Here is a 23,019-nt window from a genome sequence, read left to right on the forward strand (position 1 = left end):
GTGGGCGTGGGCGTTTGCTTAAACTGTATCGATATGGATTCAGCTCGCAGCTGAGTTATTGAATATGAAAACGGGGGAAAAACGCAACTACCATTTCCATACCATTCTATTCCATTCCACCTTTTAGTTTTAGTTCAATATGGGTACATTTTTTTATAGCTTCACTTTTTTGTGGCAGTTGCGAAATAAAAATAAATTCTTCGCCAGTTTTGTGTGTGAAAATTTCGCTGAAATTTCGGTGTTAAAGTTTAAATGAAATCGTATGAGCTTCTGTTTCATAATGCAGATTCACGCCTTACTTTCTGTATGCAGGAAATTTACATAATTTTATGTCAGGATGGTGGTAAATATTTATGTAAATGGGAAATTAAACAGGTGCTCCGTTTCGGGTAAACAATTGTTTTACTACTCTACCATAGAGTTCGATAAATTAAAAAAAAAAGTATCAGCTGGTATATTAAATGCTTTTAAGTTTGGTAAAAATGCGCAAACCTTGGGGAAATTTTCTCCTACAATTTATTATATATAAAATATAATATATATATATTATTATTATTTCAAAACACTTAGTAGTTCGTAGTAATCCCAGATATGCGATCAGGTATATTTAAATCGATGTACAATATCGTATAAAATATTTGTTTAGCATATTAATTAATTCTAAAATATTCTGGAGCTTAGATTACACTTGAATATGAAACAAATAGAGATAAATATTGTACATAGACAGGAACTACATATTTCTGACAACACCATTGATATTTTACACAATTTATGCATGCTGAAAATAATTAAACCAATTAATAAATTAAAAATAAATACATGTAATTGATATCTTTTCGCTTACCATTCAATATAATTACAGCAATTCTGCCCCAGAACCAAAGCACAATTCTTATTATCCCTTAAGTGGAAATCTGATACCCATTTAAGCATTACTCTCTCTCTCGCTCGCTTGAAGCTTGTAAATTTGTTGTGTATATTTGTGCTGACTGTCATATGTAGATGTCCTTGGATCTGCTCCTGCTCGGTGCTGCTCCCCCCTATATATATATATATATTTGTTCTGGCTGATGTTTCTGTAAAAGCTCTGAGGGGTGGGTGGTTGGGCGTGTGTAAATCACAGTGGAGAACAAGACCCAATGTGGCAAATGACACAACGAACAATGCGAAACTTTAAATTAAATCTACAGCATTAACATGGGGGCTAACAACGACAAAACGACAAAAGGGACATATACAAATATATACAAAATATATATAAAATATACATATATATGTACATATTGTATATATGTAGGAAGTGTGGGTCTGGGCTTCGCTTGATGCGCCACAAGTGCGTCGTTCCTTGTCAACCCCAATGCTGTCGCGCGGCTGTCAGGACACAAGACCTTTCATTCCATTCCCAGCAGCCTTGACAATGCTCATCAGTAGGATACACTGCACAAAAAACAAATACGAAAAAAAATATCTAATGATTTTTAGACTGTAATTTAAATGAGTTTCGAATATGATGCAGGACCCAGTGGAGTCCTGTGCATTCCAGCGAAAGAGTTAATCCCTGAAGATTTAGGGTACCCAATTATTTGAGGAGTGTATAATACTATCAGCTGGTCGTGAATAGTCAAGGACAGCGCTGAGCACAAAACGCACAATGAACCCCATCGCTCGGTTTCACTCTTGGAGCTTTTGGCTCGGTTTTTGGGATAATCAGGGGAGCAACTGGCAGCAGCATCTGACTGGGAGCAACTGGCAGCAGCCTCTGACTGGAAGCAACTGGCAGCAGCCTCTGACTGGGAGTGCTGAAGCGCACAAGTTGCCATTATGGCCATGATTTCATGACCTCCACCAAAAGTCTCTCTATGCTGCGTTCTCTGTGTTGCCATCACTCACTCTTTCTCGCTCGCTCGCTCGCCGTGTGGCAGTATGGTATGTCCGTGCCCAGAAAGGTGAGACGTGTCAGCGAAAATCGCATAAAGCGAAAGCAAATTTGCTGGCTTTTGTTGCTGTTGTTGCTTATTGTTCCATCATCCTGTTGAGCTCTGGCAGCAACAGGAGGCAGGCCATTTGTATACAATTTTTTTTTGGGCACTTGTCGCTATCCTGCCTCTCTTTCGCTCTCCCTTTGGTCCTTTGGGGTCCTTCGCTTTGAGCTGTTGACTCTTGAAATTCTGATGCCACGCATAAATTATTTCTATAAAGTGCCTCACAAATCGAATAAATTTAAGCCAATTTAAAAGTGGCAGCAAACTAAAGCAGGCAGCAGCAGGCAACGGAAGCAACAGCCAGCAGTCACTCTCAAAGGGGTCTTTTAACTGCCTTTAACTGAAAAATATGAGAAGTGCAGAGTGGAGGCTTAAGTGGCAAAACCTTTGCCTGCTTTTAGGCTTAAATGAAAATTAAGTGCACCGGAAATGGCTTGGCGAAATTTAAGGCTTCAATTTAATTATGTCAGAATGGTTTCCAGTACTTATTGAGCAACAATTCATTTATCTAAAATTTTTATAATATTTTAAAGCCGATTTAATACCCTTTCCTTAAACTTTAAGTGTATTATCTTCAACTTCTTTCATGTACCCAACTTAAAAACAAAAAAGAAAACAATGCAAAATAATGAAAAACGTTTAAAAAATCGGAAACCTTTAATTGGAAACTGTCACATGGGAAGTCCATGATTTTCCATCCTCATTTCCATTCAATAATTTCTTTAAATAAAAAGAGGGAAAAAGATAGAAATGAAAACAGTTTTTAAAAAAATCAGAAAAATTCAAGTTCAAACCGTCTCAAGACTTCCCATGATTTTCCAACTTAATTTCCATTCAATTAAAAAATTTTGAAATAAAAAGAAAAAAGAAGAAAGAATAAGATAGAAATTAAATCAGTTTACAATAATCAGAAAATTCCCATGATTTTCCAACTACATTTTCCCAAGTTCCACATATCACACTCTTCAAAATTATTTTCAATTCCAATGCCACAACGTGCACACTTAATTGTAGGAGATTCCCACAGCAAAGTCTTAATTCCATTCCAAAAGTGATGACCCCAAAGGTGTACATAGCTCCCAAGAGTCTCATCTCAGACAAAACCGAAACTGAGGAAAATTTAATTATTCCTGCAGGGAGAAAAACAAAAGAACAACACACCTGACAGCAACAAAATACCTTCGAAACCCCACAAAAAGACGGGCAAAAAACATGTCTGACTGTTGCTTGAATAATTGCCAATTTTACACACACTCTCTACCGTACATATATCCGTATAGGAACTTTTTGTTTGAGCGCTGACAGCCACACACACACACACAAACAAAATGGCTACAACAATTGGTTGGAAAGTTGAAAATGTTTATACTTTCACACCTTTTGGCAACGGCCAGGGGTGGGGGTGTGGGGGAAGGGTAGCAGAAAAACATCCAACATAGCGGCAATAAATTCTAGAAATAGCCAACAGAAAAAAAATGCAAAGCATAAGATTGATGATGGAATACAAGTGAGTACGAAATCCAAATGGCGCAGCAGATGATGAATGAGCAACTGACACAAACATAAGCACATCATTCCCAGTATCCACTGTACTGTGTGCCGTGCCGTGTGTTACCTTCTCTCGGGATGTAACCCGGCTGACAGCCATTGCGTAATGTTGTTTACCATCAACGATTTGTTGCTGTAACAGCTGTGCTGCGTGCCATCAGTTGGCACAGACATTGAGCTAAGGGCAAAGTCATAGATGGGGGTCCAAAAGTGACAGCGTCAATCACAAAAACGAATACCCACATATACATATAGATTATAATCTACTGAAACAAAGAGGGTCGAGTGTATCAAGACTGTAATTTGTAGCGAGTAGATTTTTCAGCAAAAATAGCTGACACTTTGCAGAATCTGTGCAAAGTTTCGACAAAAATAAATTTAATATTTTTGATCAGAGGTTCTATAAATTGTGCACTGGTAGTAAGCCGAAGCAATCCGCTTGATATACTAAAGAACAAAGCAAAAATATATTATTTTTTTTTTATTTCGTAAGACTTTTTCCCACTCCATAAATTTGCATGCCTTCAAAATCTACATACTGGTAATAAACCGAAATATATGAAGGACGAAGAGAGTCCCCCAACAATAGTGTACGGAGTAGTGTACGTAATACGCAAATTAATTATGCAAAAGAGTCTAAATAAACCCCTTAAGATATTTTAGAATATTCAGATTTGGTTCAGAATGGCTTAAGGCCAAAAAATACGGATTTATTTATGCAGTAAACTGAAGCTGTGTTGCCTGGCCCGTCTCCTCCTTCCTTCCTTCCTCTCCTTTGCAACCGGGACATTGTGTTATGTGTTATCCACGGACCGGCTGACATCTTAGTCACTGTCTAACCCACTGCGCTTGTTGAGAATTTCAGCGAATCGCTTTGTGATCAGCACCGATGTGTCGATGAAGCGGTCCACGCAGTTGCTCAGGCACCGCTCTGTGGCCTGGTCCAGCTTGGTGCTGGGCTTTCCCATGATGCACTTCTCCCAGCAGATCTCATTGAACTCGTGCAGCTGTGCATTCACCTGGGCCTTCTGTTTCTCAAGCTCCAGGAAATCCTGCAGCTCCTTATCGCTGCCGGTGCCAGACACGTTCCCATAGTCGGACATCTTTGGCGAAAAAACTGTTCGTACTTTAAGTGAACGAAATGCCGAACTTCGAAACGAAAACTTCAATTTTTGTTAGATTTGTTTGTGGATTTATTTAAATTCCGTGAAATGTCAGTAGTAAGCCGAAAGCGAATCAGTTTTGTCAGACTATAGAGTCAAGGCTAGAATGTTGCCAAGAATTTATAGATTTTGATATCTAAAAAAAAATCTATGGGAAATGGGAAGCACTAAATCAAGGTTAGTCAGGGACTAAGATGTAAGCAAGGATGTCTGGTGTGCACAGCGGTGGTTCTTAAAAAAAAACACAGAATCAGCTCCACGGAGATGCCTTTTAATAGAATAATAATAAATAATAACAATAAATAATAAATAAATAATAATAATTATTATAATTAATCAAAATTAATAATAATTATTATATTTATCTAATTTATTTATTTATTATTATATTATTGTCTTTGGCCTGCCACTATCACTTAGCTAACACACTGTAACTTTTCCTGGATCCAGATCATGTGAATAGTTGATTAGTTGTTTAGCGAAAATAATTTGTATGAAAAATCACACTTTTATATGCACTTTTACCGAAATCAAAACAATTCAGTTGTGCAAGAGAACTGAGAGAGGCATAAATCTACTCACGCAGATGCTTAAGCTGCAGACGTCATACTGAGTACAAATGTATGTATGTATGTGTGTACGCATATCCTCTCTTTCACAACTCCACTCCCTCACTTCTGAAAAGTTTACGAACTGCAAAAAAAATGCACGTGCACACGGTTTATATGGCCCTTTTCTTGCTGAGGGAACAGAGAAGTTTCACAGATGTAGCCAACAAGAACGGGCATCAAAAGCAGCAAGTTCTGTACACACACACTAAAACATAAAAATAAGGAAAGTGCCACGGAAGTTGCGGTAATCGAATTTAAATAAGTTTACTTTGTAAACAATTCTCGTTTCGCGCTCTTCGCCCTGCCACGTGCTCTCATTCTTTCTGTCTCCCTTTCTCTGGTTTGAAAGTCAAACAGAAAGCAAAAGGCAGGCTGGCGCAAGGCATATTAAACGGAAGGTAAGGGCCTGTGCGGTCTTACCACACATTGAGCTTTTGGGTTTGTGTTTTTTATGTTATTTTTGTTGTTCATTGTAGATTTTGCATTAAAAAATATCTGTAGAACGGTACCCATTGCCTTACCTGCTATTTAACATACCCTTCCAAGTGTGGGAAAAATATTAGCTTTTGACAGTCACCGCCCACACACGACACACACACACACACACACACAGAAAGAGACAGCGACATTGAGCCCGTGAAGAGCTGGAGGGAAAGGGCTGGCTTTCTGCTGGCCTGACGCGCATATTAATCATTGTTCTTGGGTTGACACTTTTGCCAAGGCCGAAACCAGCAGCATCAGAGGAAACATAGCAGCAGCACCCAGCCCAGCCTGCTGCGGCTTTTAATGCCTGTTCCAAGGTTGCAATAACAGTAACAGATGTCCAGAGTTAAACGGCTAGAGTTGCATTCCCACATTCCCACCACAAAGCAATCAGATAACAACAATGCCACACTGCAAAAGCCTGGCCTGCCATAACTCATTAGCAAATTACCGTTTCAGATTTTGCTGACCAAATGTTCACTGAATAAAATAGCGGTACTCGCGAAAGTGATTTTGAAGTACTTTTAATTGCGTGTTCGCAGCTGTTCCCACACAACTATCGCAGCTGTGACGTTATTTATTACCTGCATAAAATACATCTACCTGAACAAACAAAAAATAATTAAATGCATTTCGATACTTTTCTCCGACAAACATAAAAATATTTAAAATTTTGCACTGAAAGTCTTTCAGCTGCGTATATATATTGATATACACATACATTTACATACACACATGTCTGTATATTTTACATGTAGCCAAATATCGCCTGCAAGTACCAGCAAATTGGCAGAGCTCAACGAAATTCCGAGCAATTACAGCGTCTATACCGTGAAATGATAAATTTAATTTTAAATGAAAAATGGAATAGTCTCTTGAATCGTATATTATAAATCATATTTACGTATACGACTGTATGTAACATATATGTACATATGTCCTGGCATCGATTACTTTGCAGCAAGTTGGCAGCTCTCCACTGCAAAAAGCGCTCATTGCGAAATGTAAAATGATAAAATTAATTTTAAATTGAAAAGTGCAATACGATGTAATAAAGGCGGAATACCACGGCAATGCAATTGTTGTAGTGCAATCAACGATTGAGATGCAATTACCAGGGCTGGGCACTCGTGATCGATGCCTACTCGATGCGTGGTGGCATCGCTTGGCATCGAAACTTTCGCGGCGCCCATAAATAATTAAAGTTGAGTAATTTGTGCGTGGCGTAATCAGCAATTAAGTGCAGGCAGTGACATTTCGTTTTTCGGAGGGGGCTGGGAAATGTAAGTGAAAATTGTAATCACTTTGCCTCCGTCTCGTCTGGGAGTTTCCCCGTTTAATTTCCGCCGGGGAAATGGTAATCTCTTCCCGCCACTTGCATAGCAATTATTGAAATAACTTTTCACTTGCAAACACAACCCATGTGACTGACCCAGATCTTCATTTCCTTTCTCTATATATATATATATATATATGTGTATATATGCAGGACTCTCGGATGCCTTGGCCAATGGCCTGCTCACTGATGACTTTATAACCGGCGCACGCATTTTGGCTTTGAACCTCACAAACGGCGCGGTGCAGTCGTATGTGTGGTGGGTGAAGAGCAATCAGGACAAAGTCAGCGGCGAGACACAGCGCTACGATGAGGAGGGACTGCAAATTGGCAAAAAGCCGGCCAACAATTATCCCTGGTATGTGGACCCCCAGCCACATGGCATGAACATTTATGATCCCATTCTGTATGCTTTTTGTGGGGGCGCCTAGGTTCGACGACGAGACGAGCACACCCACCCTCCGCTCACCGAAATTCGCGCCCAGCCCACCGAGCAACTACTATAAAGGCTGGTGGACATACCCGTACTTCTCGTGCGCCCTCAGCAAGTGGCTGGTGTCGTATAGCATCGCGATACCGCCCAGTGGCCGGCATGGATTGCGCGGCTTCATCAGCATTGACATTGATGTAACGTCGCTGCGTGTCAATCAATGCGAGGCGCAGCCGTATCACTTTGGCAGTCGCAAGCAGCAGCACCCGACCATGCGGCGTTATCCGCGACTGGCCAGCAAGACGGCCGGGTCGGCGGCGGCGTCGGCAACCCTCAACGATGAGGCTACGATCAACGATTTGCAAGCCTTTCACAGCTCACACAAGTGTCATCGCAGCTCAATGGTGGTAAGTGGGCTTAATTGATTGTGTTGCATGCGCACACTAAACTTATGTTTGCAGTGTGACTATCGTCAGCCCAGTGCGGAGGCACCGACAATAAGCAGCGGCAAGATACTGAACGCACTGACCAGCAGCAGCTGGTCCCGTGGCTCGTACCAGTGCCTGTGCAAGCGCGGCTATTATTCGTTGCGGCATCCGGATGGCTTCAATGGCACCATCATGGAGATTGCCTGGCAGGAGCATCAGGACAATATAAGCAATTACTATACGGATGTCTTCAAGTGTTTGCCATGTGCACCCGGCTGTGACATGTGCACCGGTCCGGAGCCGTGTCTGGCCAACTATCATTGGCCTTTCAGGTGCGAGCTGCGAGCTGCGACTTCGAGTGTGTTTGCACAGCGACAAGTGTCACTTCTCCTCATGTCAATATGCCTCTCCATCTCTCACCCACTCCCTCTCTCTCTCTCTCTCTCTGACTCTTTAGAATATCATTGTTGACCATATCCATTGGCTGTGCCTGCGGCACCTTTGTCCTGGCCGGCTATCTTTTCCTGCATCGTCGCGTCAAAGTCTTTAAGGTGGCCAGTCCCATCTTCCTGATGATCACACTCATTGGCTGCGCCATCATGTATCTGGAGGTGAGTTTTAGGTCAACACTTAAAACCCATTAAAAACCCCCCACCACAACACAACACAAACACACAAAGACCATTTGGAAACAATGTTGACTTGACTCTGACTGGCTCCCCTTTTTGGGGGCGCGCTCATTCATAATTAACCCACATGTGAGACGGACGGGTTTTACTTCTGCTGCTACTTTTTGGCCGTAATGGCAGGTAGCTGGATTCTGGAAGCCAACCGCAACATTAAGCGACTTCTTATGTGTTTTTAAATGCGGCTTTTAGGCACTGACTAACAGAAAGGGTACACGCGATTTCTAGGGGCAATTGGTGGCAAGTAACAGAAGAATTTCGAGCTGAGAGATCAAGGAAATCTGTCTAGAGATCGGCTGCTCTACAAACCATTGCTTTTGTAGCCTATTTAAATATAAATCCACAGGCCTGGCACTAGTCGAAGTAAAGCAGAAAAAAAATATATATTTTATTTAGCTAATATTTGCCCGGGGAAAGAGCACAGCACATTCGACCTGTGCCAACCTTCTATACAATTACCCCTTGATGGCAATTTTGTTGTAAACATTAGCAGGCCACAATGCAAGCCAAAGCGCCTCGTCCCGCCCCGCCTTGCCCGCCCAGTGGACGCATAAAAGGCCTGCCACAATGGCAGCCCTTAACAAAGGACAAGCAGCGCCTGGCAAGCAAATGGGTTAAGAGGCTGCAAATAAAGAGCCCAGAAGCGATTGTTAAAATGAACCAAATGTAAATCGTAACTGATTTTCTAATCAAAGTGTTGAAAGCAACTGGAAAAACAAATTACTGAACGGCAGTCAAACTATGAGAAGCAACCAGAAACGTGCGCAAAAACGTGACGAAGAACTGGCGGCACGCAGCTCCGACTGCGAGGCCGAAGATGAGGATGAGGACGCCTTGCAGGCGGCCCTGAAACTTACGGTCGATATTCCAGACTGTGATTCGCAGGACGCGATAATGGCGGGCATGCCACAGCCAACGAAATTTTGCATGGCGGCGGAGCGAACTTGGTCCGCGGAGCTGCAGAAGGCGTCCCCCCAGAGAGCCAGTCAAAAGGAGAGAAAGCCGCCAGAAATAGCCGTGGAAAAAATGGAAGCCACAGAAAAGGTTTCGGTGCTGGATCCGAAAAAGAATTGGTCCACGGAGCTCAGAGAGTCGCTGAAGAGCTGGTATGCGGACCTCAACGCAACCCAGAAACCAACAAAAAGGCCGCAGGAGGCACAGCAAACATCCAGCGAATCGATTGACAACAGTGGTGGGCATGGTGCTGGGCTGCAGCCAGAGGTAACCTGGTCAAAGGAGCTCAGAAATGAGCAAGCGAAGGAAAGGCGGAAAGAAAAAACCTCGAGCGAGACGGAAAAGGAGCTGCTGCACACCAAAAATATCGCATCAAAGTCTGTGACCTTTGTGGAACCAGGCTCCTTGATGCAGCTGCAAACTGAAAGCAATTTCGCCAGTCGGGATGAGCAGCTCCAGAGCGAAGATCTGCCGGCTGAGCGAAGTTCCTCGCAGGTGTTTAAGCTGACGCCCAAAACGTCCTCAGAGGATCTGGACGCGCAGATGCTGCACCAATCCAGCAGAATATCGGAGCGGGGATTTTTAAACTATTTGCATGTGACGGAACCCCAAGAGCTGGTCGTGCCGCGGCTATCAAGCAGCATTGGGCTGGAGCGCATCACGGCGGAACTGGAAGGTAAATTGGAACGAATTGAGGCGGCCTCCAATCCCAAGTCGTACAAAAAGCCAAAGTCAGCTGCCAGCACACAAACTCTCGACGCTGTGGAGGCGAAAAGCGAGGCGTTTGCTGTCCCAGCGGTGGACTCGGGCATGGTGCTAATCAACGTGCTGGCGTTGCCATTTCAGCAGCCCCTAGCAAATGGTTCGGTGATTGCTGCATCGCAAGTTGTAGATAAATCGGCAGCAGCCTCCGTCGACGTAGAAGAGACGACAGCTACTGCTGCTGCTCCTGCTGCTGTTTCTGCTGCTGCTGCTCCTCTGCTGCTCCTGCTCCTGCTGCTGCTGCTCCTGCTGCTGCTACTGCTGCTGCTGCTGCTGCTGCTGCTCCTGTTGCTGCTGCTGCTCCTGCTGCTGCTCCTGCTGCTGCTCCTGCTCCTGCTGCTGCTCCTGCTGCTGTTTCTGCTGCTGGTACTCCTCTTGCTGCTCCTGCTCCTGCTGCTGCTGCTCCTGCTGCTGCTGCTGCTCCTGCTGCTCGCTGCTGCTGCTCCTGCTGCTGCTCCTGCTGCTGCTGCTGCTCCTGCTGCTGCTCCTGCTGCTGCTCCTGCTGCTGCTCCTGCTGCTGCTCTGCTGCTGCTCCTGCTGCTGCTCCTGCTGCTGCTCCTGCTGCTGCTCCTGCTGCTGCTGCTGCTCCTGCTGCTGCTCCTGCTGCTCCTGCTCCTGCTCCTGCTCCTGCTGCTGCTCGTGCTGTTCCTGCTGCTGCTGCTGTTGCTGCTCCTGCTGCTGCTCGTGCTGCTGCTGCTACTGCTCCTGCTGCTGCTGCTGCTCGTGCTGCTGCTGCTCGTGCTGCTCGTGCTGCTCGTGCTGCTCCTGCTGCTCCTGCTGCTGCTGCTGCTCCTCTTGCTGCTACTGCTGCTGCTCCTGCTACTGCTGCTGCTACTGCTGCTCGTGCTGCTGCTGCTGCTGCTGCTGCTACTGCTGTTGCTGCTGCTCCTGCTGCTGCTGCTCCTGCTCCTCCAGCTACAGTTGATGAAGGGAGTGCCGAGAGCCCAGCGATACCGCCAAAATCGCCAACGCCACCGGCACCGCCGCCGCCTGCTTCTTCAGTGGATCCCAACGATGTCAAGTTCAAGGACAAACCCGCCAACGATGCAGCAGAGGAGGAGGAGCAGCAGCAGCCCCCGTTGGAGAGCAAGAGCTCGCTGATGCGTTCGGAGTCGATGCGTACGTTGACCATCACCGGACGCACGCACATCAAGACGCAGTGGCGGGATCATTGCCACCTTGAGGCGCAGCACGAGGGCATCGATAAGCCGGCACGGCGGAAACTGCTCATTGCCTGCGGGCTCTGTCTGGTGTTTATGATCGCCGAAGTGATCGGTGGCATTCTGTCCAATAGCCTGGCGATAGCCACAGACGCTGCGCATCTGCTGACGGATCTGGCGGGTTTTCTCATCTCATTGTTTGCCCTGTACATCAGTGCCAGGCCAAAGACGCAGCGCCTGAACTTTGGCTGGTACCGCGCCGAGGTAATTGGCGCCATGATATCCGTGTACTTCATTTGGGTGATAACAGGTGACGTTGCAGCTCTTTTGTGCGTAATGCCAAAACCCAATCTCTAAATTGCTCTTTATGTCGGCAGGCATCCTGGTCTGGCTGGCCGCACAGCGCCTGTGGGCGGGTGAGCATGTGGTGGATGCCGAAATAATGCTCATCACATCCGCTGTGGCCATACTGTTCAATGTGATTATGGCCATTCAGCTCAATCACGGACACGGCCAGTCCCATTACGAGCCTGGCGAGATGAGTCGTCAGACGCGTGTCGCGCACGGCCACTCCCATGAGCTGCAGCTGATGGAAGCTTCAGTGTCGGCCCATCCAGCCGCGGAGAACATCAATGTGCGCGCTGCCATGATCCATGTCATTGGGGATATGATCCAGAGTGTGGGCGTCTTTGTGGCCGCTCTGATCATCTTCTTTCAGCCCGCTTGGGCATTTGTCGACGCCATTTGCACGTTTCTGTTCTCCATTATTGTGCTGCTGGTCACGTTTCGCATCCTGAGGGATGTGCTGATGGTCCTGATGGAGGCCACGCCCGACTACATGGACTACGAGGAGGTGCAGCGCAAGTTTCTCGCAATCGAAGGGGTCGAGCATGTGCACAATCTGCGCATCTGGGCGCTGAGCATCAATAAGGTGGCGCTGTCCGCCCATTTGGCCATTAAGCAGGATGCCGATTCACAGCGCATCCTCGAAGAGGCGACCACCATGATCCACAAGCATTACCGCTTCTTTGAGACAACCATACAGATCGAGGAGTACACGCCCGGCATGGAGAACTGTGCGCAGTGCATAACGCCTGGCGGCATGGCTGTAATCTCCAGAGTGGATAGCCGCACGGCACTGGCCATGGAGGAGGGCGCCAGCAGTGGTGATGCTGCGGCTGATGCTAACAAGCGGCGTGTCAAGAAGCCAGTAAATGAAACTGCAAAGTCTTGAATAGTCGAATTTTATTTGTCCTATGCGCAGAACGGAATAAAACGCAAGACTTATCCAATATATATTTATTATACCCGCACTCAAAAAGAGTTAAGGGGTTTATTCGATTTGTGGTAAAAGTGGATGTGTGCAACGCAGAGAAGGAAACGTTTGCGAACCCATAAAGTATATATATGTATTCTTGATCCGTCTGTCCGTCTCGATGAGCGCCTAGATCTAAGAGACTATAAGAAATTCAAAATTTTGCCCTGCCCCCTTCCTTTAATACTGACTGCGCACGGATAGAAAAGTAGAGTCGCGTCCCCAGTAGCGACTCACACGTTCCTTCTCTTTTTAAATTTACTTTTATCCTCGAACACTTATCTGACTGCCTCATTTATTGCAGATGGTGGCTATATTCCCGTATCTGGACACCAGCTGGTGCATTGTAACCAAATGGTCGCGTCACATGGGCTTCTGCATCACCTACACATCGCTGTTGATGAAAACATGGCGGTAAGTGGAATATTTTAACTAATTAGCTAATAATTAACTAATAATAAATACCCCATCACCCTATCCCACAGAGTCTCCTTGACGTATCGCGTCAAGTCGGCACACAAAATCAAACTGAACGATCAACAACTGCTGCAATGGATGGTGCCCATTCTGTTGGTCATGTTGATTTATTTGGGTACATGGACCATTTCGGCCACGCCCTATGCGGAGGTGGTAAGTGAGCGATATCCGGAAAATGTGCTGCGCTGCAGATAAATCTATTAAAAACATTTAATATCTTTGTAGATCTACGACAAGCATCATCTGAAATTCAAACAGTGCTCGTACAACTGGTGGGATCACAGCCTGGCCATCGGTGAGGTCTTCTTCCTGGCCTGGGGCATACGCGTCTGCTACAATGTGCGCAACGCGGAGAGTCTCTACAACGAGGCCAAGCTCATCTCGTATGCCATCTACAACATAGCCCTGGTCAACATAGCCATGGTGGTATTCCAGTAAGTTGGGCAGCAACAATCTTTACCTGATGCATGCCCCCCTCCACCCAGTGCTGTTCTGTGCCATACAATTGAATTATAACAGTTGACACATGGCTGCTGTGTAATCCAACATGCTGCGGCACGCGCCATACCCATTAGGGCTAAATGTAAAGCTTACCGTACACCCTGCTCGTCGGGCACTCCAGCCAACCAACCAACCAACCATCCAGCCATTGGTTAGCCCTTTTAATTAAATTCCTTTGCTTTGTGCGCGCTCGTGTTCGCTCGCTCGCGTTGTAATCCTTTTTGTTGGCCTGCCACCACAGCCTCTCCAAATGTCTGTCTGTCTCTCTGTTTCTCTGTCTGACTGTCAGTCCCTCTGTCTGACTGTCAGTCCCTCTGTCTGTCTTTCTGTCTCTCTCTATGTTTCTCTGTCCCTCTGTCTGTCTGTATCTGCCACGCTTTGTTTGCATAGACATTCCTGGTTCCCATCTTTCGCTTCAAAGTTGTCTGCGGGTTTTACTGGGTTTCTGGGGTTTCTGGGTTCGTGTGTGTGCGCCCTGCCCTGCCATGCCCCACATAGAAATCCTTTTTGAAGGAACTCTTTTTTTTTTTGATAATTAATGCAATTTGTTGGCAAACTTTTAGAGCCACGTAGGTGGGGCAGCTTTGGCTGGGGATTGTTTAGAGTGAGTGTTGGATTGGCTGCCCCTAATCAAAGGGAAATGCAGGAAATCATTCAGAACCGCTTGAACTGTGAATGTTAGGTGTGAAAAACGTGAGAATTCAATTTAAATTGAGTGCTTTAGGATGCTCTTAAACTGTTGCTAGGCTGCCTGCCGCCAGCTAATTGAAATTCAACCAACTGTTGGGCTCTCTATGGGGCAAAAGCAGAGTGCCTGTGCGGCTGAATATTTCGCGCTTGCATCGCTGTCCCAGAGCGCTGTCAGCCGCCGCGTATTGTTATTAGAAGCAGTGACGTTTGAGTCATAATTTTATAATAATTTATAATTTTATACATATAAAAATACATTGATAAGTTCCCACGTTCGTGTAACCAAAATTATATAACAGAGATTATTTTGTGCCGCCCTCCCCCCAAAACAGCGTGATGCTCTTTCCCCAAGCTGGACCCGACTACAAGTACATGCTGGGCTTTGTGCGCACCCAATTGTCGACCACCACAACCATTGCGCTGGTCTTTGGGCCAAAAATCCTGCGCGTGTTCAAGGGACAGGGCGACAAGTGGGATCAGAAGGCGAAGGTGAGGAGCATAACAGCTTCGTTCTCGCTGAATGGCGTCGGTCTGGTGGCAGAAGAGTCGCCCGATTTGTATCAGGAGAATGAAGAGCTTAAGGTGAGAGATAATCAAAGCATTACCGAAGGGATTTTCACTTAGAAAAATTATTTAATTTATTTTATTTTTATTTAGGAACAAATCCAAAAGTTGGCCCATCAAATTGAGTTCATGAAGACGGTGCACATGCAGATGAACAACAGGCACTTGAAACCGAAACCGGGTGGTTATTTTACCATCACATCGACCTCGTTCCAGGCGCCCTACAGCAAGAACACGGTGTCCACAGCACAGACCCAAACGGGCAAAGATGAGGCCAGCAGCGGGTAAGTATAAGTAGTGGCAAGCTTCAAACGACGGGTTCATTCAATCATTGAAATGTTTGCAGGGCCACGCCAACGAAATGCAAATCGCCCAAGGGCAAAGTCTGACGAGGTCAACGAAGTGGTAAAGATTGCTCAATGGAAGTTGTTGGCGGCGGCCAGCAGGGCACAACAACAGTCGTAGACGATGCAATTGCTTTTAGTTTCTATCAAAAAACGGAGCCAGAGATGCCAGAGATGACAATGCACACGACGGGGGGAGAGCAGCCAGGCGCGGAGCAGGAGGCGGAGACGGAGACGGAGGCGGAATTGCTTAGACAGTTTCGACGCCTCTTTGCGCCCATTTTGGATGACAGTCTGCAGCTGTACTACAAGCTGAATGAAACGGATGGGACTGGAGCTGGGCCAGGGGACACAGAGCACATACGCATCCATCAGACGGTGGCGCAGCTGAACGAGCTGACGAGCAGCGAGGAGGAGACTGTGGAGACGCAGGTAAATAGTCCCACGCCGCCCGTGGATGTGGAGCTGCTGCAGCCCCGTTCCAGCTGCTGCTGCAGTACGACATCGAGCAGCTCGCTGTATGCCATACACACGCCATCGCCCGCCCATCCCGGCGGCTTGCTGCTGCTGCCCCAATGCCTGGACTCGCCGCTGCTCTGCTGCAGTGACAGATCGCGCACGATCACAGAGCAGGTGCAGCTGCATAATCCGCCGCAGCATCTCATTGACGAAGAGAACAACACATCGTGCTCATTGTCATCGAATCTGACGGACAGCAAGACTCTGGATGGTCGTACCCCCATTGTGGTGTGATGTGATCTCTCTCTCCCCATCTCTCTCTCGCGCTCTCTCTCTCTCTCTCTCTCTGTCTTTTAATCGGCTTTATATGTGATTTCGTTTACACTGTCTTAGAGCAAACAGCAAACAAAAATAGCGAAAGTAAGCAGCTTAATGTTTACACTAGTCTTAAATAATGTTTGTGTGTGTGTGTGTGTGTGTGTCTCTGTCTCAGTCAAAGTTGTTTAAATGTTAAATGCGTTTATGCGGTGGAAGGAAGTGGAGCGGCAACACTGAAGTTGCGCAGGGAAATCTGTGGCTTTAAGTTTAAACAATTCCTAAAATACTAATACTGAGCTACCTTGCCTTATTTAGTATTAGTAATTAGTATTCCTAAAATACTAATACTAACCCTACCTTACCCGTAATTAGTATTAGTATATTTAAATTACAAGTTTAACTTTTTTGTTTGTTTTCTTTTTGTTTAGTTTAGTTATAATTTTCTTTGATTTTCTTCGACTGTGTTCCTATTTTTCTTACCTTCGCTGCTCAGTGTGCACACAAGTGTGTCAGTTGAGCTCATGTTTCTCTATATACAAGCGACATTGAGCAGTCGACTTAACTGTTGAGTTGATCCCCCCTGTTTGGCTACGGGTGGGTGGCTCAAGTTTCGTAACTATTTGTATTTATTTTTATTTTATTATTTTATTTGATTATTTTCTGTGCAAAATAAGTCTAAAAATTAAACTTTTAGTAAATTAGAAAAAATTCGAGGCACAAAGTGGTTCCAATTTGTGTGGAATTTGGATGTAAGCTTAGTTCTATTAGTTCAGTTTAGTTATAAATAACCTCGTTTATTAATCTCATATTTATCTTTTCTACAAGTACGCGACGGGCGCGGCCACACGTATCGCAGGAACTATGAGAATAAACTGGTTCCAATATTTGAGATTCCACTGTAGTATTTTTAATTTAGATTTTAGTTTAGTTATGTTATTTTATATTTTATTTTATAGGCAACCATTTACCAACTATCGGAATTCTCTGCGAGATGCTTTGCGGTATGCTCTGCCAGATGCTCTGGCATGTGCTCTGAAATTTGCTCTGCCAGTTTCTATTGTCCGGTGGAGTTTCTGCATTGATTTTAATTCTGGGAGCCACCGAATATAGGAAAATATTGTAAATTAATACTGCCACGGCAGCAATCCAAGTTACAGCAAACAGCAAAATTTTAGAAAGTTTTTAGAAATTTGTAGAAAGTTTTGTTGTGTTCTATGTTCTATGGAGCAAACCAAAAAGATTTTACCATTAATCCAACTCATTCAGCAATTTTTTTTTTAATTATTATTTATTTATATTATTATTTTATTATATTCTGTTATATTCCTTTAGTTTAATTATAGTTTCGCTAGACTTGAATTTTTTTTTTAATATTTTGCGGGTACATTGCAAACTCTGAGTATGAGGTAGTTACAGTTATCTGCTCATGCAGGCCTACAACCCTCTTTTAGTTAGAGAAAGCGTAGCTTAAGAGCCACTCATGTAGATTTATGCTTAGCTCTTAGTTATTTTAGTTTTAAGCTAATTTTCAAGTTTCTGCCTGGGATAACAGGCTTCGGCTTGGCCACTTGATGCTGCAGTCACTGCATATCAACGTTCAGGCATTTTAATAAATTCCAAAAGAATATTCAACTGATTTCTTCTATATTTTGTCACAGATTTCCCCCAAAAACTTAAAATTCGAACTCTTTAAGAGTCAAAAATATATGAACGAAACTTCCACTGGGCCACCGCATAAACGTAAACTACATAAGTGTTTTTAATCATTTGAGTTTTGGCTTCTTAAACATACACCCACACATTATCCCAGCCACCCCCCGCATCATCCATAATCTTCATAGTTTTCGGAAACAGATCGCCCAGGCAAAAAAAAAAAAACTAATAAACATTGAGCAAATATTTTTCACTTCGTTCGGATCGCCAGAAGGTTGATATAGGTATATCGTGTGGATAGAGTGGTGGAACAAACAGTAGGACGAGCCAGATGAGATGTTGGCCGGCCTGACGGACTCATAGAGTCCAACCAGGGCCCCCCCACAGGGATTTGGCATTAATACAAAATTTTTCATTTTCACTCATGCACCTAGCAAATAAATACATACACATTTAATTCAATTTTCTTTGTTATCACTGGCACTCATTTCATAGGACAAATATTTTCCTTTGCTTTGTAGGGGAATTTAGTTTTTATCATATGTTCTACAGATACAATACATAGCACCTAAGCATAGCAAAGAGTCGATTTTAGTGTACAAGAAACATAATTATACATATACATATTTAACTATATACTATATATTAAATATAAATTGGAATTTTAGCGTACAATTTTAAACTGATTAACTGTTAACAGGAACGCAATTTCTCCTCTTCATGCAGTTCATACAAACAAAAAACAAAACAAAAACCAAAATAAAAATAAATTCAATTGAAAAATAAAAATAAATTAAATTGAAAAATAAACATAAGTTAATGTTAAATTGCAAATATTGTAAAGAAAACATCTGGCAAGATCAAAATAAATTAATAATAAATGTTATAGAAACAAAGAAAACATTGGCTTAAATTTGTTATACACTTACAGTGCGTTTCATGGCTATAGGGGCGGTATTTAGTGCGCTGAAATGGAAATTCAAATGGTCCCCACAATACTCTGTACTAATGATTATAATTAATTGATTTAAATAATATATTAATATATAATAATAATATATATATTAATATTTATATTAAAAAACCTCATATATTTTTTGTTTTTATAAAATATATATTTTTGTATAATTTACCTTTGACTAACTAGCAAACCGAATACACTCAAAATACAAAAATTCACGCATAAAATATTCAACTATTAAATCCTATTGCTTATCAAAATTCCCCATATGAATTGTTGCAAGGCGCCACAGTCGGATATGCAGCAGCAGGAGGAGTGGGAGCGGGAGCGGGAGCCGGAGCCGGCGCGCGAGGCTGAGAGTGCGGAGAACGAACACTCCAACGAATTAAATGAGCTGCTGGACGAGGAATTTGAGTCGATGCGTCGCGTCGCTCAGGGCATATGCCAGTCGCTGCTCAGGCCCAAGGACAAGGAATGCTGCCGCACCATGCTCGAAGATCTGGCCAAACTGAATCAATCCGATTCGCCGGAGGTCAAGGAGAACGTGCACAAATTTCTGACATTCTATTTGAAGGCGCTGCGCTGGACGCAGAAAAATCAACCGCAGGAATTGTACGAGAAGTGGGTAGGTATCAGCCACACGCCATGGCGGATTGTTATTTATTATAGAGGCCTTTGCTGCAGTACGGCAACAGCTCGGTGCCCATTGCCCAGGATATGGACGCTGAACAGCGTGTCTGGGTGGAGGAGGGGCGCTCGTATGCGGCCATGAAAGAGTTCGAGGATGGCTCCACCCTTGTGTACGTGGCCACGTCCAAGGATCCCCATGCCGAGTGGAACGCGTCCGGTCTCAAGTCCTTGGCGCAGCCCGATGGTCGCTTTTGAATGGTCTCTATGGTATATATTTCGATTTGTAGGCTGGTGTTTAGCTAGCTTAAGGCTAAATGGACATGCAAAAGTGGACGGAATAAAAAAGTTATCCTTGGCTTAACAACTAATTAAAAGAGAGCAGATGGCAAAGGCACTTCTGGTTGCTGTCTCTTGTGTCAGGGTAGGGTATCGTCTTCTTAGCTGCGCACAATCCTTGCAGCGGCGCCCATCAACAGGAAGCCCAGCAAAAGCTGCAGCGATGCGTGCACTTGCAGCAGGCTGGCGGCATTGCAGCTGTCGTTGGAGCAATAGCACTCCTCCCAGTATACGCCGTTCTCGTAGACGCCCCAATTGCAGACGCCCGTGACGCCCGTGTCCGAGACAGAGGCACAGCGACGTATCACCTGACGCCAGCGGCCGTCCCCTGGGAACACGAAAAACAAAACATTAATTGTAAGAATTAAGCAAAACGGGCAATGTGTGTAGCTGCTAACAGATGAATCCTCTGGGTCCCTGCTGCACCACCTTCATGCAGAAGGAGCCGGGCATGTGGCTCTCGTCGCTGTTGCATTCGATGGCAATGTGCTCGGTGTGATTAAACCTTTTGTACGCGCCACAGCTGTCGTGACCCTTGCGTTCCTGGTCCGAGGAGCACTGGTAGCAGCGTATGGCCCAGCTGCCTGTAATAAAAAAAAAACAAAAAACAATTATTAATTTCAATTAACTAAACAAAACACTTGCGCCAAGCCACACCCTAAGCGGAGATTGTGAACTTGGCAATCGGTTTTTTGCATAACCACCTACCGCACACGGCCAGCGAGAGCAATATAAATGCACAGCGTGTTAGTGTGGACATGGTTGTGCTTCTGTTGGTTTTGTGCGCTTCAATTAACTTGGCTAAAATGGGCTTTAAGCAAAATAAAAATTCAAAACAGCAATGTAGGCCAGTGTGACCGCGGGCTTAGCGATCAAATATACCGCCTGACCCTCAGAAATATACCAAAATATACCTTGTAATCAAATTATACCGTAAATGTACTGCGTTGATATTCCTTGACTTTGATATTCTGTTTAATATTACTAGCTAGTTAGCCCTATCAGAAGAAACCAAAAAAAATATAAAACAATTGGGGAATGATAGCTTGGGACCCAAATACCATAATACTAAAACGAGTTTGGTATTTTACATGCATAGTGCTGCCAGCTTGCTTAAATAAGAAACATGCCAAGACAGCCATCGATAGGAGCACGAAAACTATCGATACCAGCCAGCATTTTTTTGGGCGGTGTTCGCATTTTGTTTTCCTTAATTTAATTGTTTACCGAGGCTCCAAACTAGTAGTGAAACAATCAGAAATACTAGACCATTCAACATGAAAACCTTTGAGAAATGCGTTCTGGGTGCTGTGCTGCTTGGCTGCCTGCTGCAGACGGGTAAGTGGAGTCACACGGGAGCGGAGTCACCTGCGTCTGCGTAAATGAAATGTTAATGCCATAAAAATTCTACTCATGTGATTTAGCCCAGGCCATCAAGTGCTGGGACTGCCGCAGCGACAGCGATCCCAAGTGTGGCGATCCCTTCGACAATAGCACCCTGGCCATCACGGACTGCCAGCAGGCGCCGGAGCTGGAGCACCTGAAGGGGGTGCGGCCCACGATGTGTCGCAAGATCCGCCAGAAGGTGCACGGCGAGTGGCGTTACTTCCGCAGCTGTGCCTACATGGGCGAGCCGGGCATCGAGGGCGACGAGCGCTACTGCCTCATGCGCACGGGCAGCTACAACATCTTCATGGAGTACTGCACCTGCAACAGCAAGGACGGCTGCAACGGCGCAGGCCTGCCACGCCTCGGACTGGCCAGCGTCCTGGGCGGCACCTTGTTCGCCGTCCTCGTGGCGCATCTCTTGAGGCAATAGCCCCCCGCATAGCCGTAGCCGTAGCCAAAACTAATGTGTAATCTTTAAAGTGCCTTCTTCAAGTGACTCGAATCAAACTATCTTAAAACTGGGAACTCGTTTCCGTCCATCTTTTATAGCGCACATGACATTCCGTATTTCCTAAGCTCAATGTTGGAATCTCGCATTTTTAACCGTCTTGTCTGTCTATTTTGTATGCAATTTGCATAAGAAATGTTTAGTTTAAGGATACAAATTTTGTATTTTAATGCCACGACAAGTAGAACGTTTTGTAATCGTAATAAAAGATTGATGTATACACAAAGATTGGGACTGGGAGTGCTCTCAGTTTCAGTTTTCAGAGTATGTTTGTCCGGTCTGGTGTGGTTTAATACCTGGTACGCAAAGAACTAAGGGCTCGAGCACACACACAGCTAAAAGCGAAGCTGAATCAGCTTGCAGATAAAAACAAACCTGCTTGATCAATGGTCGAGCTTTTAGCTCAGCTTAGAAGCGCACTTGCATTGTGAGTATATTCTTGATCAGTATCAATAGCCGATTCAATATCAATATTATCAAATCCGTCAGTCTTGATTAGCGCTGTTACACTGTTACAAGTGAATTTCAAAATTTCGCACGGTGCGCTTCCGCCTGCAACAAAGAACGAAAATCTGTGGCAGCCACGGAAAACGCAGTATCGTAGAGAATAACCATATCTATCAGAATGCCCAATTATTAATTATATAATTATAGCCAAAAGGAAGAAATTTGCAGTTGTTCCAGCTACCCCTTCCACACTTACTCATTCTCCCTCTACCTCTGGCAGCTGTTTGCATTGTGCGCGCTCTTTGGCGGAGAGTGAGCTAAAACTGCGTGTGGGCGTGAGAGAGAGAGAAAGAGACATATGTAGCCGAATATCAAATGGAAATGGAAACAGATAAAATATTTTAAAATTGTAATAAAATAGGATAATGTGGATAATAGGATAAACCGGAGAGTGCATCGGCTCTGGTTCCAATTCCTGCGCTTCTGATCATGAGCGTGTGTGTGTGTGGGTGTGTGCGTGTTCTTGGTGAAAAGAGACGGCAAGAGTTCGTTGGCAATGGGTAAAAGGAAAAGACAAAAATTATTCCGTTATGTTAGTTCGTATGTGGAACAGTGATGGCAAATCCTTTCGGATTGTGCGGTGATGGGAGCTAATGTTGTGGCCGATATTTAGCTAATTCACGGTTTTAATAATAATATAATGATCTAAGCTCTTTAGGTAACTAAGACATACTATTTATTGTTCACTCCTATTATAAATATAATTTGTATAAAACTTCAAATGTTACCCAAATCCGTAGCTAAATTTGAACAAGGTAATTGATATGTTCCGGACCTTCTCCTATTTAAAAGGACTATTTTAATATGTACTTAATATTTCG

The 23,019-nt window shown here is 44.5% G+C and overlaps 7 protein-coding genes across 7 annotated transcripts in view; 4 read left to right on the forward strand and 3 right to left on the reverse strand.

Annotated features, from left to right (window-relative positions):
• Nucleotides 1-5,560, reverse strand: part of LOC111080772 (protein rhomboid) — a 42,197-nt gene extending 36,637 nt beyond the window's left edge. The window contains exon 1 of the mRNA XM_022376595.2: nt 5,279-5,560. Within this exon, the coding sequence (XP_022232287.2) occupies nt 5,279-5,341 (63 nt within the window). The 5' untranslated portion in view covers nt 5,342-5,560. The remainder of the gene's footprint in view (nt 1-5,278) is intronic.
• LOC111080753 (probable G-protein coupled receptor CG31760) overlaps nt 1-16,835 on the forward strand; it is a 36,682-nt gene extending 19,847 nt beyond the window's left edge. The window contains 10 exon segments of the mRNA XM_022376564.2: nt 7,280-7,484; nt 7,558-7,963; nt 8,018-8,316; nt 8,442-8,595; nt 13,166-13,275; nt 13,347-13,491; nt 13,564-13,772; nt 14,862-15,111; nt 15,187-15,377; nt 15,440-16,835. Coding sequence (XP_022232256.2) covers nt 7,280-7,484; nt 7,558-7,963; nt 8,018-8,316; nt 8,442-8,595; nt 13,166-13,275; nt 13,347-13,491; nt 13,564-13,772; nt 14,862-15,111; nt 15,187-15,377; nt 15,440-16,190 — 2,720 coding nt within the window. The 3' untranslated portion in view covers nt 16,191-16,835.
• On the reverse strand, nt 4,212-4,787 carry LOC111080797 (mitochondrial import inner membrane translocase subunit Tim8-like). Its single transcript, XM_022376616.2, has one exon. It carries the CDS (start codon nt 4,634-4,636, stop codon nt 4,358-4,360), a length of 279 nt encoding a protein of 92 aa, XP_022232308.1. The 5' UTR covers nt 4,637-4,787; the 3' UTR covers nt 4,212-4,357.
• Nucleotides 9,189-12,824, forward strand: LOC111078999. Its single transcript, XM_041594843.1, has 3 exons — nt 9,189-10,486; nt 11,302-11,856; nt 11,924-12,824. Exons 1-3 carry the CDS (start codon nt 9,412-9,414, stop codon nt 12,778-12,780), a joined length of 2,487 nt encoding a protein of 828 aa, XP_041450777.1. The 5' UTR covers nt 9,189-9,411; the 3' UTR covers nt 12,781-12,824.
• Nucleotides 16,836-19,002: 2,167 nt separating the features above from the next.
• Nucleotides 19,003-19,819, forward strand: LOC111080414. Its single transcript, XM_022376020.2, has 2 exons — nt 19,003-19,453; nt 19,513-19,819. The coding sequence occupies exons 1-2, from the start codon at nt 19,097-19,099 to the stop codon at nt 19,711-19,713; spliced, it is 558 nt and encodes a 185-aa protein (XP_022231712.2). The 5' UTR covers nt 19,003-19,096; the 3' UTR covers nt 19,714-19,819.
• On the reverse strand, nt 19,715-20,673 carry LOC111080429. The gene is made up of 3 exons (XM_022376039.2): nt 20,503-20,673; nt 20,193-20,378; nt 19,715-20,122 (listed from the first exon to the last, which is right to left on the reverse strand). The coding sequence occupies exons 1-3, from the start codon at nt 20,552-20,554 to the stop codon at nt 19,896-19,898; spliced, it is 465 nt and encodes a 154-aa protein (XP_022231731.2). The 5' UTR covers nt 20,555-20,673; the 3' UTR covers nt 19,715-19,895.
• Nucleotides 20,674-20,941: 268 nt separating this feature from the next.
• Nucleotides 20,942-21,919, forward strand: LOC111080435. Its single transcript, XM_022376052.2, has 2 exons — nt 20,942-21,132; nt 21,219-21,919. The coding sequence occupies exons 1-2, from the start codon at nt 21,072-21,074 to the stop codon at nt 21,611-21,613; spliced, it is 456 nt and encodes a 151-aa protein (XP_022231744.1). The 5' UTR covers nt 20,942-21,071; the 3' UTR covers nt 21,614-21,919.
• The last annotated feature ends 1,100 nt before the right edge of the window (nt 21,920-23,019 follow it).

This window comes from Drosophila obscura, unplaced genomic scaffold (assembly GCF_018151105.1).
Source record: "Drosophila obscura isolate BZ-5 IFL unplaced genomic scaffold, ASM1815110v1 contig_37, whole genome shotgun sequence".
NCBI classification, from domain to species: Eukaryota; Metazoa; Arthropoda; class Insecta; order Diptera; family Drosophilidae; genus Drosophila; species Drosophila obscura.